This window comes from Phragmites australis, chromosome 16 (assembly GCF_958298935.1).
Source record: "Phragmites australis chromosome 16, lpPhrAust1.1, whole genome shotgun sequence".
Classification (NCBI taxonomy): Eukaryota; Viridiplantae; Streptophyta; class Magnoliopsida; order Poales; family Poaceae; genus Phragmites; species Phragmites australis.
The window spans coordinates 20,689,497-20,703,226 of record NC_084936.1 but is presented as its reverse complement, the minus strand read 5'-3'; the positions used below and the strand labels follow the sequence as shown (position 1 = coordinate 20,703,226).

Sequence of the window (13,730 nt, the reverse complement as noted above, 5' to 3'; positions counted from 1 at the left end):
TCGTACAATAGCCTAGGTGGTCTATTAGTGCCTATCACATATGCATTATCGATTATACTAAAGCAACGAAGCTATCCAAGAATATAAAAGGCCAACATGCATGACTCACTCTAGCAGCAACTAGCTTAATAACTCTATCTAATCTACGCAACAACTATGTAAATTAACTTCTAGTCGCATTATATATAAGAGTGCCTCATCTAATCAACTACCACTCACATGGTCTATAATACTACATAGTCATAAATTTTATTTATATCTAGATCTTTTCCTGCGCATTTTCCTATCACCGCAATTTGGTAAATATTATTACCATTTCCCCTACAAGCTTTGGCATATTACGACTTTTGGTAGATCGTGCTATATTCCAAAATAGATTCTTGTTACAGACTTACAGTTGAGGGAATATCTGAGCAAAACCCGGTCCAGGCTAGGAATTACTACCCAAAATAGGCCCAGGAAGGTTTTGTAGCACGATGGTACGAGCACTTATTTGTCGCACAAAGCACTCGTGTAATCCTGCTACAACTGAATTGTACACTTGTTACTTTAATTCCGGCTATATATATTTATGTGCCCTTAACATATTGATTGGATTATGAGCATGTAAAAGGCAAATTAGTTAATATATGTCATGGTGGCAAGTCCAACTGGTATAGCCAATATCAGGTTATTTACTGCATGTTGCATTTACACCCGATAACTAGCCAGCTCAACTAAGTTATGACTCGGTTTATTTGGCTCGTTTAAATAATGAGCTGACTCGACTCAACTTGTTAACATGATAAGAAAAAATGCTAGCTCTATTAGGTTTGTTTAGCTCGCGAGCCCGCTCATTTGGTTGATAAAGGACTATCGATGACGTGAATAGAGATTTATGATGATGTCGAGAAGCCGAGGTGGATGGTGATCTAGGTGGTCGACGGCATAAATGTCGTAGATGGGGGACTGAGGATTGCTATGGACAGAGGATGATGTTTCTGATTCATCGCTCACCGAGTCGCCAGCAGTTGGAGGCTCGGCGCCGAGGCCTCGCAGCCCTCGTGGCCCATGCCTTATCAGTCGAGCCCTCATCCCTCGAGCTCTAGTTGCGGCAGCTACGAGAGAATAGAAATGTGATGATATCTTAAACTGAAACCTACGATGTCTAATAATATATTAAGGTTCCTAGGTGTAGGGTATATATTTGGTTATACAAATGAACTACTAGGTTACACAATATTGTATGAGTTGCTCCTAGCTTGTTTGGCTCATGAGCTATTTGTGAGCTGACTCGTTATCTAAATGAGTTAAAACTCTGGCTCGTCTTGTTAGATTTTAAAATAAGTCAGCCGATCCAAACACGAGCTGAGCTAGCTCGCAAGCTTTTAGTTTTTCGTCCAGCCATAGTTGTATTTATATATATAAGATATAACATCTAAGACACAATAATTGAGGGCATTTGATTTTTTTTTACAATTCTGTTATTTGGTAGAGTGATAAATTTACCATATAGTCTATATTTTATAGACTCAGGGAGTTTCATTTGTCGGCCTTAGTAGAGAATTATCTTTCTCCAATAGAGGGATAAAAAGTTAAATATTCTTAATAATTATGGTGGCTATTTTAGCAAAACGAAAAAGAAAAGAAAAGAAGGGGGAGAGAACAACCAAATTAAGGAGCACGCGAACAAATAAAATTGTCGCGCGCGCAGGGTGGTTATAGAAGAAGAGGAGCAAACCCACCACTAATCAGTACTTACCGCCCCGTGACACAATTTCTAATCTTGTTACTCCATATTCTATTGCCCCCATCCCTCTCGATGCCACACAGCCACGTGCGATCCACCTCTCAAGGGCCGGGGCCGCAGAGAATCCCGCAACCCAATCCTCGCCGGAGGCACGTTTCGTCCCTGCCGCACGTGGCTGGGGCCACCGCGCGCATCAGCCAAACGCGGCCTGAGGCGCCGCCCTTTGCCGCTGGCCGCGAGGTCTTCTCCCAGGCTCGCCGACGTGGTGGCCCTACGAGCGTCCGGGCCCACGTGCCATTGGAAGGGTGCCATTTGGGCTGCGCGGTGGAGAAGCGTGCGCATGTGGAGAACCACGTGGGGCTTACCGGGTTGGGGCCCGAGCCGGTAGCCGGTCACCCGGTGGGGCCCACCGCCACCTGACGCCCATGTCTATTTTTTTTTTGAGAGCCGTGTAATTAACTAGCTATAATCATCACCGCTTTCCTCCTCTTCCGCCTCCTAAATCTCGCGAATAAATAAGCGAGCAGGAGAAAGCAGCTGACAGAGAGAGAGAGAAGGGGAAAGCAGAGGAAGGAAGGTCAAGCCGTCAAGGCATCGTCGAGGAGGAGAGAGAGGGCTTCTTCGCAGCAACGCCACGGGAGATTCTTGGGTGGAGGCGCAGCGTGGAGAAGAAAAAGCTTCTTCCTTTCTTGACCTCTCGGGGGTGGTTCCATGGAGAGGGATTTCCTGGGCGCGATTGGCCGGCCGGAGAAGGACGGCGAGGCGGTGAAGGAGCAGGGAAGAACGGAGCCAGGTCGGTGCTAGCTTCTCTCTCCTGCGCGTGATTGATTATGTAATCTTAGGAGCCAGCTCGTGGCGATGGCGATGCGTTTCTTGCAGTGAATTGGCATATGACCTGTCTGATTGCTGTTGCACGCCGGGGCGGATTAGTTTCGATATCGATAGGGCGCAAATTTCTCACTTTTCCTCTCCGTTCCTTTCATTTCGCGGGATTAGTTGTTCGCATCAGAATGATTTCTTTCCCTTGTAGTTGCATGCATGATTCTAGTTGCTCTGCTGGTAAGTTTGTGTTCTTTGGTACCACTCACCATACAGCCCCACAGGTAAAGAGTATGAGTCGAGGGAAGTGTTCTGCTCTTACAGGTACTACGGAACTAGTTCCAAAGAACTGCTAGTGAGGAATGAAAGAGTTTTTAGTGATAGGTGCTGCTATGAGTTAGCATAGCCCCAAAGAAAGTAGTCTGCGATCTCCTTCGAAGTAAGTGAAAGGGCGGAGCGAGCAAACCGGATAGCCCCACAGAGGATCGGTGACGGGAGACATTTTCTCTATTTTTGTTATAGCCCTTGCGGCTGCGGCAAAGTCGTTTGTTACCTATTCCATTAGGAACCGCAGATTTGGTAGACCATCACATTCACGTGTTTACTATCCATATGACTGTATTAATACTTTTGAAAGGAGTTTTATTTGCTCACAGTTCCCGTTTGATACCTAATAAAGCAAATCTTCCCCCTAATCCAAGGACGGGATTCCCAAAGAGATTTGCTCGATAAAAGGCATTCTTCCCTCTATTTTACTGGAGAAAATAGAGGTGGCAAGTACTAAGAGGATGCCAATCCGATAGAAAAAATTTATGGCAACAAAAATTTATCGGAGGTTAGCTATAAACAGGATTATCAGATTTATCGGAATTCTATCGGCGATAGACAAAAATTTTTGGACAAAATTTGAAAAAAAGGGTTCGATTTCTCTTGAAAATAATATCGATTGTATCCAAACCATTTGACATAAAAAATAACATATAAATGAATTAGGATTGGAGGGGTGGTCTGGCGGGCTGCTACCATGCGGGCCTACGTTTTGTTGCTCGTGTTGGATCCGGGAATCAGAAGGCACCAAATTCAAAAATTACCGTAATTTTTGGCCAATAAGTAAATTTACCGGTCCCGCTCATAAACAGGATTATCGGGTTTATCGATATTTTTCCGGCGATAATTTTTTCACAGATACCACTGCGGCATGTGACGTCTCTTGCTCTGTATTTTCCTCCACTTTTTGTACTGCGCATCAGATTTGACCTGCTCTGTATTGCAAATTTCTGAGTAATTTTGGTTGTGTGTGCTTCAGATTACCCAGGAGCAGCTCCGGCGATGCAGTGGCAGTTTCCGGCGAAGTCTGGTGTGGCACCGGCTGTGATGTCCTTCAGGTCGGTGAGGGAGGACAACTCCAAGGAGTTCTCCATCTCTGGCTTCCGGCCGGTGGCGGTGACCGGAGATGCCTTTGACGGCATCAAGAAGCAGGCCTCCTTGCCTGTGATGCCTCAGCAGGTTGGCTGCAGCTCGGACTCGCCGTCCTGCTCCTGAGATGCTGAAAGGGTGAAGGCTAATGCTCTGAACTGTGTGCTGTTGTTTCTGCAGAGGCAGCTTGGGTTGGACACTCAGGTCACTGTGCAGCAGTATGCTGCGGCAGCACACTGTCACCGCGCGCAGGCAGCACATCATCTCTTGGGTGGATCCAGGATGGCTCAGCCTTTGTCGCGCCATCCTGTGCCGTTCAATCCGGCGAATCCGGCGCTCAGGGTGCAGAGCCTCCACAACGCTGCCGGTAGCCTATTCAGGAATCAACCTTTCACCACGAGCAATGCGGTCAATGGTTCTACTGTCGGCAAGTATGGCGTAAGGTAGATATATTTTTTTTTCTCCGAATGATTTCTGCACTCCTATGAGGACTGTGAAGTGAATAATGATTTTGTGGGTCAGGAATCAGAAGTCGACACAGTTGACAATATTCTACGGTGGTTCGGTGAATGTATTCGATAACGTCCCGGCAGAGAAGGTATTGTATCTTTGCGATGAATGAAACAGCTTGATACCACAGTTGCTTAGGTATATTTGCTGATTGTGTTTGAACTTTGACAGGTTCAAGAACTTATGCTGTTAGCCAGCAGGGCATCTATTCCAAGCCCACCCAGCTCACTCCGCAAACCGGATTCGCCTATTTCAGCCCCTGCAAAGGTCAAAGTGCCTGAGGTTTTGCCTGCAAGGCAGATTCTATCTCAGAAACCAGAGTCTTCAGTGCCTCATTTAGCAAGCACTTCAAGTCCAACCCCAAACGTGCCACAAGCTGCGGCTCTCCCCCGGAGCACATCTAACTGTACCACCGAGTGTACCGGGCCAAAAACTGCTGTTCAACCACCAGTCGTTGCTCCTACCAGTCAGGCATCCTCGTCTCTGCCGACGCCATTAACAACTACAACTGCTGAAGCTATTATGCGAAGAGGTATGGTTGCCACTTGCTTGCACTTTCCATTGGATAGGATACAAAGAGTAACTAGTTAACTGTTGTAGTCTTCATACATTATTTGATTTATTCATGCTTTTATTTCTTTCAGCTGTTCCTCAAGCTCGGAAAGCATCTCTTGCCCGATTCTTGGAGAAGCGAAAAGAGAGGTATAGATCGTGTGTTGTTACACTCTCCCCAGATGATGGTTGTTGTAGTCTATTTTGCAAACAATTCTGTGTGCTGCTGAAAGCCTGAAACTTGTTATCTTCAGAGAATCTGATCTTTCTGCCTAGACTAATTTTCATATTTGCATCCTTTTCTGTGTAGAGTGACAAGTGTTGAGCCATACCCAACATCGAAGATTCCATTAGAGGGCAGCGACACCATAGGCAGCGCCAGCGCTCCAGCCAAATCATCGTCCACCGACATTGCCCCAAGCTACAATGGCGAGGAGCCCTTGCGCTTCGGTCAGCCGAGGAACATCAGCTTCAGCAGTGAGGTGTGCCCCAGCACAAAGTTGCAGATCTAAAATCTGATCACAGTCCGTAATATACTCGGACTCTGAGAGCAAAAGCTGGACACTTTCTTTTGCATTCAGCTGAGGCAGGAGCAAAGGAAGATATGAAGATTAGGCCATTTGATGTGCTATAATTTTGTTTGGCTAGATATAATTATATACAGTGATGGCCTAGCCGGTAGCTGCTGCAGCGCGCTGCTAACAAGGCTGTGACGTGCTTGCTGGTTTCAGACTCTTCTTGATTGTTTTTTTTTTTTGCCCTGATCGATTGTATTATTCTGCATGAGAAGGAGACGTGCTGCTTTATCTGAGTATTATAGGTTTACAGGTTTCAGCTCATGTGATGGTGCTCTTTTTTGTTCGTGTACTGATTTGAACATACAAGCTTCAGAATTCAAGAGCAAATGTTATGGCATAGCCTTTGACATGTTCAGTGCCTGCAATGGTGGCAAGCATTGTGAGTTTCTATCTGCGCAGGCATGCGATTCTTAGATTTGTCATTGTATTGTGCTGTGTTGGCTCCACTTCCAAGTGAGCGCCTGTGCCAGGCTCGTTAACTCTGGAGATGTTCATATCTGATTAGTTGTTCAACAGCTTAGGCCTCAAAATGTCGAGGCGAATTATTGGGTAAACTCTTCAAATCTGGTTGCCAAAATTCATTTCCATGTATGTCAAACTTGCCCTACTTATGAGCAAAACAAAGACCCATCACCAAATTTTGCTAGTGCTGGAGTTGCATCCATTTCTCAAGAACCAACCAAGCCCGATGTGCTCGTGCTGCATTTCTTGCCGGCCTTACATCTTCAAATGCAGAATTATTTATTTATATATAATTTTTATTTTTTAAAATAGCAGAAATATATGACCGTTTTTAAAATTTACAAAAATAGACTCTTGTCAGCCCTCTGAATGAGCGAGACTTCTGGATCACGCATACAGTGGGTGATAATTGACACGAGGACAAGAAATACTTCCTTTTGCACTCGTGTGGGTAAGAAATTAGCCCCCTTTTAGCGGACGACAAGAAACTATTTTTGTTAATTTTGAAAAACAGATGCATATTTCTGCTATTTTTAAAAATAAAAGTATATAAATAAAAAAAATCTCAAATGGGCTAGGCCATACCACGCGTAGCCTGCAGCCAGAATGGGCTGCTGTGCTATTATTCTCGGTTGCCATTTTGTTCGGCTAGACAACGATCAGTAGGCCCAGATCGAGCCCATATATCTGCTATCTACTGTGCTCCCTAGCTCTCTCCCGAGCCCATATATGTTCTGGGTTCGATCTATGCTAGAAGGCGTGACGTTAGAAAAACTTCGATCAACAGTATGTTCAAAAATATTTAGATCAGAATACTGAAGTGGTCTTCGTAGACTTGTCCCGAGAATGACTATTAAAATTGTATGTTTGAGACCACGATGCACAGCATCTAAACTTGTACACGACAATTTTTGTGACGGAGTGGAATTATAAGAATTGGCGAATTGCCAGATTTTTCTTCTACTGTAACTTTTGTCGCTCATGTTAAGCGGTAGGGCATGGGGAGCAGATATAATGATCAGAAAACTACTAAATACAGAGAAATGAATGCAATATTTTGTTTAGCTAAATTTATGCACCATGCATCATGTACTGCCTAAAAATTTATGAATAAATAGTTTTATCGAACAACAAAAACATTGGATTGTTACCAAAATATCTTATATAAATTTAGCAGCATTACTTTTCATCCGATTCAGTACCTGTCTTTAAACGCATAAGCTTCATTTTCCGCTTACAGCTATTTTTTAATTTTAGTCCAACTAAGAAGGCAGCGCACTTACATATATCAATGTAAATGTATAAAAGTAGCAAGCAACGAGTAGATCCTTTATTTTTAAATTTAGATGGGCAATTGCACAGACAGTTCTGCTTGTGTTGTACAGAAAAGAAAGTAAAAATATTTGGTCACCGGCGTATCCTCCGATTTGGCACCGGCGCCAAAGTTAGCCATCACCTCCTTCCCCCTGACCTCCTCATCACCTCCAACGACGACATTATTGTCGCGCTTTGTCATGAGTTTGCTTGTTCTTACCGTCGCGGATGTCCTGAGCAGAATGCTCCCGTCGCGGTTCATCCCGAAATGGTTCCTAATTGCCACGAGCCTTGATTGCATTGCTACGTCTGTTCCGATTCGATTCACGTCGCGCTTGATTTCTGGCTCGAAATTTAGCTGGATTGGTCTAATAAGGAGGGCAAATTTGCTGGGACAGGGTCGGTGTTAGCATCGTCAAGAACTCAATCGCTGCGTGCCTTCGGAGCAGATCAGCAAATTCAGTACGAGGGTGGATCGTCTTTTTTGACAGATGTACATATTAACATTATAAATAAAATAGGACAGGGATTATATGTACCCCGGTGCATATGCCCACTCTCCATCTGATTCCCTGATATTTGTCTCTCTCTCTCTCTTTACTCATTGTACAAACCATTTGTTCGGGTTTGAAAATTTTGGGAATGCTTGATGATAGCGTACTCTACACCACAAAAAAATTCTGGAATTTCCATGACTGTTTTTATGGTATTTTGAAGGCTGGGGGCTGGGAGTGGCTGCTATGTTCATGGCTATTTTGAGAGATTGTGAATTCGCACCGAGGGTTTTCTGCAAAATGAGCTCGGTGGGATGGTGGGATCAGTCCGAATCGGATAGGGATCAGATGGCCAACATTCGATGTTTGCACCTTTCTACCCAATGCCTTGTTAGCACTGAAAATTTCACCCTTATGCAGAAGCTAAACATAGCGCGCACTATACATAGGGAATTCCGACGAATTATGCTCTGCACGAATGACCGGCCCAAAATGAACCAGACCTTCTGCCATCATAGCCCGGCCTGCCCTGACTTTCGTAAGCCCACTAGCTCAAGCTAGCTTAAACACCCCGAAAGGAGATGTGCCTAATGCTGGCTCAGCCCAATTTGCTCCCTGAGTTCAGGGCCTCATGTGCGGAACGAATCCGTAATGCGCACACCCGGCCATGTATGTGGATCGACGCAAGGCGCACCCCGCGGCACGCCGACTTGCGAGGACAGCCGCCTTCGTGCCACGATGGCTGAGGGCACGAGGCTTCTAGACCTTAATCTCAACGAGGGCGAGTGAAATGATCGGTGACGTTTGAAGAGCATGGTGAATTAAGATATTTAAAATTAGTTGGTTTTAAAAATTTTATAAGATAAATCTATATCAATTTTTATCTATACATGTTTTAACTTTATCTAGTGTGTCTACTCTACCTTTCAAAAGATTTACAATATAGCTAAATCTAGAAAACTATTCTAGGAATATAAGCATGCAAAGGATAGATTGTAAGAAGTAAATACGAAAATGTAAATAAGGTAGAGAAAACAAACTCTGCATAAAGAATTTTTATCCCATACTATCGATGGTATAAATGCCACCCTTAGTCTATGCTGGAGCAACCACCTAGGCTATAGTTCTTGGACAGCACCCTGTCACGGCACTTGAGCCACTTAGGCCTTAAATATGTTGAGCCACCAAGCCACCAAGACAAAGTCTCACCATAAGCCTCTCTTCTAATCACTTACCGCCGTCTTTATTTTGGAGCTTGAGCCACCAAGGTAAGAATCTCCGCATCCCTGTACAAGAGTCTTGCCGTAGCTCCACACTAAGTCGGAGGGTCAACAAGCATGAGCCACCAAGGTCTAAGGTGTTGGTGAGTCACCAAAACTCTAACGTGCCAGCATACCACTTTGTACAAGCTATGATCACTCCTTAATCCTCTTTCTAGACAGCAACATCTAGCAACAACTCTCTAATCACTCCTTAATCATATGCTTAAATGCCTTGGATGATCATTTTAAGAACTTTAGTGGCTTGGATATCTTATTAAGTGTCTATGAGCTTGCCCGGACTCCAGTACTCTCAAATTGCCAAGTTGGGGGGGGGATATTTATAGCTCAAACCCATGCACTAGCCATTGCTCCAACGGTCACAAAAGACTGTAAACACCAAATGATCTGGCGTTAACAACAGTATAAACATCAGACCATCCGATATGTATAACAGTAGAAAACTAGCCGTTGGAACCACACTCAAACACATTGTGAACACCGGCTACTCTGGTGTAACCTTGTACTCTATCATCGGACTATCCAGTGTGTATACTTTAGCCAATCGAGCCACTCATCTACACTGTTCATTGTTCGATTTTTAGGTCTTTAGGATACCAGACCATTCAGCATGTACAATCACGCCAAACTAGCCATTGAGATCTTCTCCTAGAAAAATGCTCCGGTGCAACCATCATGCTGAGCACTGGACCATACGATGCAGTCTTTATTTTCTCATCTAAGCTGAAAATACTATGGTGTGTATCACCTTCAAAGCATCAGACCATCCGTTGAGTTCATCTTCTTCTGAAAACTGCACTTCTTCTGTAAAACACTTCGGTGTTCATACCACTCTAACATCGGACCATTCGGTGTGTTATTTCTGAAAAGCTTCTTTTGTGTACAACAATTTGAGCACCGGACCATCCGGTGAGTGCGATCTTATCTGAACTCATCCAATTTAATCTTTCGTGAGTTCGATTTTGGTGGTTTTTCATGTATAGCATCAATGAGACTTACTAAAGCATATACTTGATAAATATGTTAATCCCATTGACTATATTGTCATTAATAATCAAAATCACATACATGCTCTAAAAGGGTCATGTTTACTACAATCTCCCCCATTTTGGTGATTGATGACAACATAACAAAAGCAAGTGGTAAGGTGCACAAATAATGAATGGCAACAATTTTTGAAGTGCACACGACCTTACCACTTTGCTTGGATACATGGTAAGAACAACCAATTGTACCAAATATAAGAAAACTAATGATACCAATTGAAAGTACATCAAAGATACCAACTGAAGATGAATCAATTGTAAAAGAAAGATCCCATCTTTATCATACCTTGTTCTTACATTCACTCCCCCCTCCCTTTTGTTGTGACTGGCATGGAGACAATTCCCCACTTGCTCCATCATCATTATCTCCCTTGATCGACCTATGGAAGAACTCTTTGCTTTGCACGCTTCTTGTCTTGATATCACTTGTAATCCTACCATGCGCACGTTTTGCATTATACCTCTCCCTTTGTTAATAATCTTCAACAATCTTGTATCATGCAACTTGAACTTACTTTGGTCATCAAAATTATCCCCTTTTGTCAACAATCTTAAAAAGGCTACAAACACATGTTGAACTCAAGAAAAATGTTAAAGCACATAGGAGAGAGCTTCATAAATTATGATCCAATAAGATAATACCACTTGTAGAAATTTAATTTAAAGAAATGATACCAACTATAGGGTAAATGATATCAATCGTAAATATGCATGCCACCTATAGGAATGCAATTTGAAATGAGCTACATGGATACTATTTGAAATAAAAATATATGGATCACAATTCATGAAACTCACATAATATGATCTAAACTCCTCCTATATGTGTGTATATATATGATGAGAGTGAAATTTATACACAACTAGATAATATGTAGAGATGAGAAGTTTAAGGAATATTATGAACGGAGGTAGCTTAAATGAACAAATGAATTGACAATAATACCAATTGATGAATAAGCATTGCATACCTTTGAAGACTTGTAGATTATTCCATGAGATTACAAAAGATATTACTTGCAACACATGTTAGTTTCAAAATCACAATCCATAGGATATGCTCCATCTAAATGTATGCATATAGGTGTCGAATACTTGTGAAAGACATGCACTTGTCATTTATAATAATGAAGAATTTATTCTATATATTGGACTCATGACACACAAAGAAAAAACTTAAAAACAAGTGCAAAGAAAAGAACCTACAACTAATAAACATGTATGTTGCTCATAGGTAAAAGAGAAACACAAGCAACATACCATATGAAAAACCTACACTAAGCATTGTAAGAAAATAAAATATGCACATGCAATCCTAGACAAGGAAAATGTACCAGATGCAAAATAAAAAGCATAAACAAAAATCTAGCTATAATTACCTCTTTTACCTTTAGATGGGGATTTAGGTATATGATGATCAATGTTTTCATCAATGCGCCAATCTTGTACATTTTGCTTCTTGCTTGAACATTCACTTCACCTTGTGCGCCAAGTCCCCAAATCCCCCGAGCCGACTCATGGACTTCAAGTCTTCTTTGGAACCTAAATCGATTGGAGCCTCTTCATATTGCTGATGACTTCCTTGAAACTTAAAAGGGTTGGTTCCACCTCCAATCCTTTCTTCCAACCATATGTGTAACTATTTTTCCATTGTCCTTCTTCTTGAGCTTGTAGTAAATGCTCTTGGTCTTGATTTTGTAGTTAGGCTTGGTGAAGAAGTTGGATGTCTTGTTTGAGAAGTTCATCATCTTGTTTATTCTCCTTGGTCTCCTTCTTGACTTATTTGCATTGGAAGAACTTGTGGCCTTCTTGATGATACTTGCAATATGTCACGATGGACCCCTCCACAAGCTTGTTCACCATGTTATCACGGTTATCTTGAAGAGGTTAGACATGATTCTTACTCTTTAATCTTGCTAAGTCTTTCTTAAGCTTCTCCACTTCTTACTTGAACTCACCATTCTCTTGTTCAATGAGATCATTACATGATTCTACAACAACATTTTTAACACATATCTCATTGCAAAAGAGTGAGCTAGATAGATCAATCAAATCATTACAAGAAGTGAAAGCATCTACCTTAAGATTAAAATCAAAGATAGAGGTAGATTTCTTCAAAGGGGTCTTAGGTTGAGATTCAATGCCCTCAAGTTTTGCTTTAATCTCTTCATGCTTCTTGTTTAGCAATTTGAATTTTCTCAACAATTGTTTATAATTGGAAACAAAAGAAGCATGAATATCATTAAGGGCATTGAATTTCTTAAGTTCTTTAGGTTGTTTTTTAAGACCATTTGTTGCTCATTGATCAATTCAAGAATTTCTTCTTAGAGGGTGAATCCTCATCGAATTCATTATCACTTACATCGCTTTTCATACCTTCAGTCATAAGGCACTTGTGTGATAACGATTTGCATGATGATAATCTTAAGGAAGAGTTTCTCTTGGACAAGTGGATGGTGAAGCTCTCATCACTTGAGCTTGAATCTTCATTTTTACACACCCTTTTCCTATGCTTGCAAATACTTTGGCTCTTCCCCTTGTTTACCTTTTGTTCTTGGTCTTCTTCTGCTTCTTGATATGATCAATTGTGTTGACCAAGTCTTTAATGGAGAGTGGATGATCAATCTTGGTATTGATCCTCTTGATGTCCTTCTCTAATCTTGAGATGAGCTTGGTGATCTTGGGGTCCATTTCTTTGTCATGTGAGGTGCTTTGCTCATCTTCTTTATCGCTCTCTTCGTCTTCATCACCATCATCTTCGCTTGAGCTTGACTCTTACTCTTGCCTCCTCATCTTCTCTTTCATGTGTGAGCAATGAGCTTGCTTGCTTTTGAGAGCAAGATTCTTGGCACCGGATGATGATGAACCTTCAACCTTCAGCCTAAGAAAAAAAGACCATATGCAGATAATGAAGAACCATAAGACTGAATTACTTAGATGATAAAAAGATACTCTTCGCTAAAGCATCGAATTGCCTCTCCTTGTTTGTGACACGGTGCTTCATCTCCAAACAACTAAAGCTTTGGCTTGCAAATAACAAGTCAATAGAATTTTCTAACGAGGAAATGAGTATCGTCAAAATGTGGAGCACTACCAGTATCCATCTCTACCCCGAACATCATAACTCATTAGCTGGTGAAGCCTAATCGATCAAAATGAAAAGGCTCAAATGCCATTTGAATTGGCGTATCCTTGTGAAACGTGTGAGACCCGGCTTTGATACCAATTGAAAGGATCGTTGACGTCCTAAAAGGGGGAGGGGTTGACTTAGGACACTAAAAACTAGTCGGCTCTAAAAACTTCACAAGATAAACTTATATCAATTTCTATCTAAATATGCTCTAGGCTCATCTAGTGTGTCTACTCTATTATTCAAAATGTTTGTAACATATAGCGAAACCTAGCAAACTACTCTAGGAAGATAAGCACGCAAAGGATAAATTGCGAGAAGTAAATGCGGAGACCTAAATAAGGTAGATGGAGCAAACTCTGCACAAAGGATTTTTATCCTGTGATATTGATGGCATAAA

General features: G+C 42.0%; 1 protein-coding gene across 1 annotated transcript; it reads left to right on the top strand.

The window, feature by feature from the left end:
- The first annotated feature begins 2,221 nt into the window (after nucleotides 1–2,221).
- On the top strand, nucleotides 2,222–5,953 carry LOC133895544 (protein TIFY 6a-like). The gene is made up of 7 exons (XM_062335950.1): nucleotides 2,222–2,522; nucleotides 3,855–4,054; nucleotides 4,145–4,407; nucleotides 4,487–4,562; nucleotides 4,646–5,006; nucleotides 5,119–5,176; nucleotides 5,337–5,953. The coding sequence occupies exons 1-7, from the start codon at nucleotides 2,441–2,443 to the stop codon at nucleotides 5,536–5,538; spliced, it is 1,242 nt and encodes a 413-aa protein (XP_062191934.1). The 5' UTR covers nucleotides 2,222–2,440; the 3' UTR covers nucleotides 5,539–5,953.
- Nucleotides 5,954–13,730: the final 7,777 nt, after the last annotated feature.

Excerpts from the sequence above, each read along its gene's own strand:
- LOC133895544 (XM_062335950.1), top strand. The coding sequence starts at position 2,441 with ATGGAGAGGGATTTCCTGGGCGCGATTGGCCGGCCGGAGAAGGACGGC. Across the intron at positions 2,523-3,854 it reads GCAGGGAAGAACGGAGCCAG|ATTACCCAGGAGCAGCTCCG; the intron begins GTCGGTGCTAGC and ends TGTGTGCTTCAG. Across the intron at positions 5,007-5,118 it reads TGAAGCTATTATGCGAAGAG|CTGTTCCTCAAGCTCGGAAA; the intron begins GTATGGTTGCCA and ends TATTTCTTTCAG.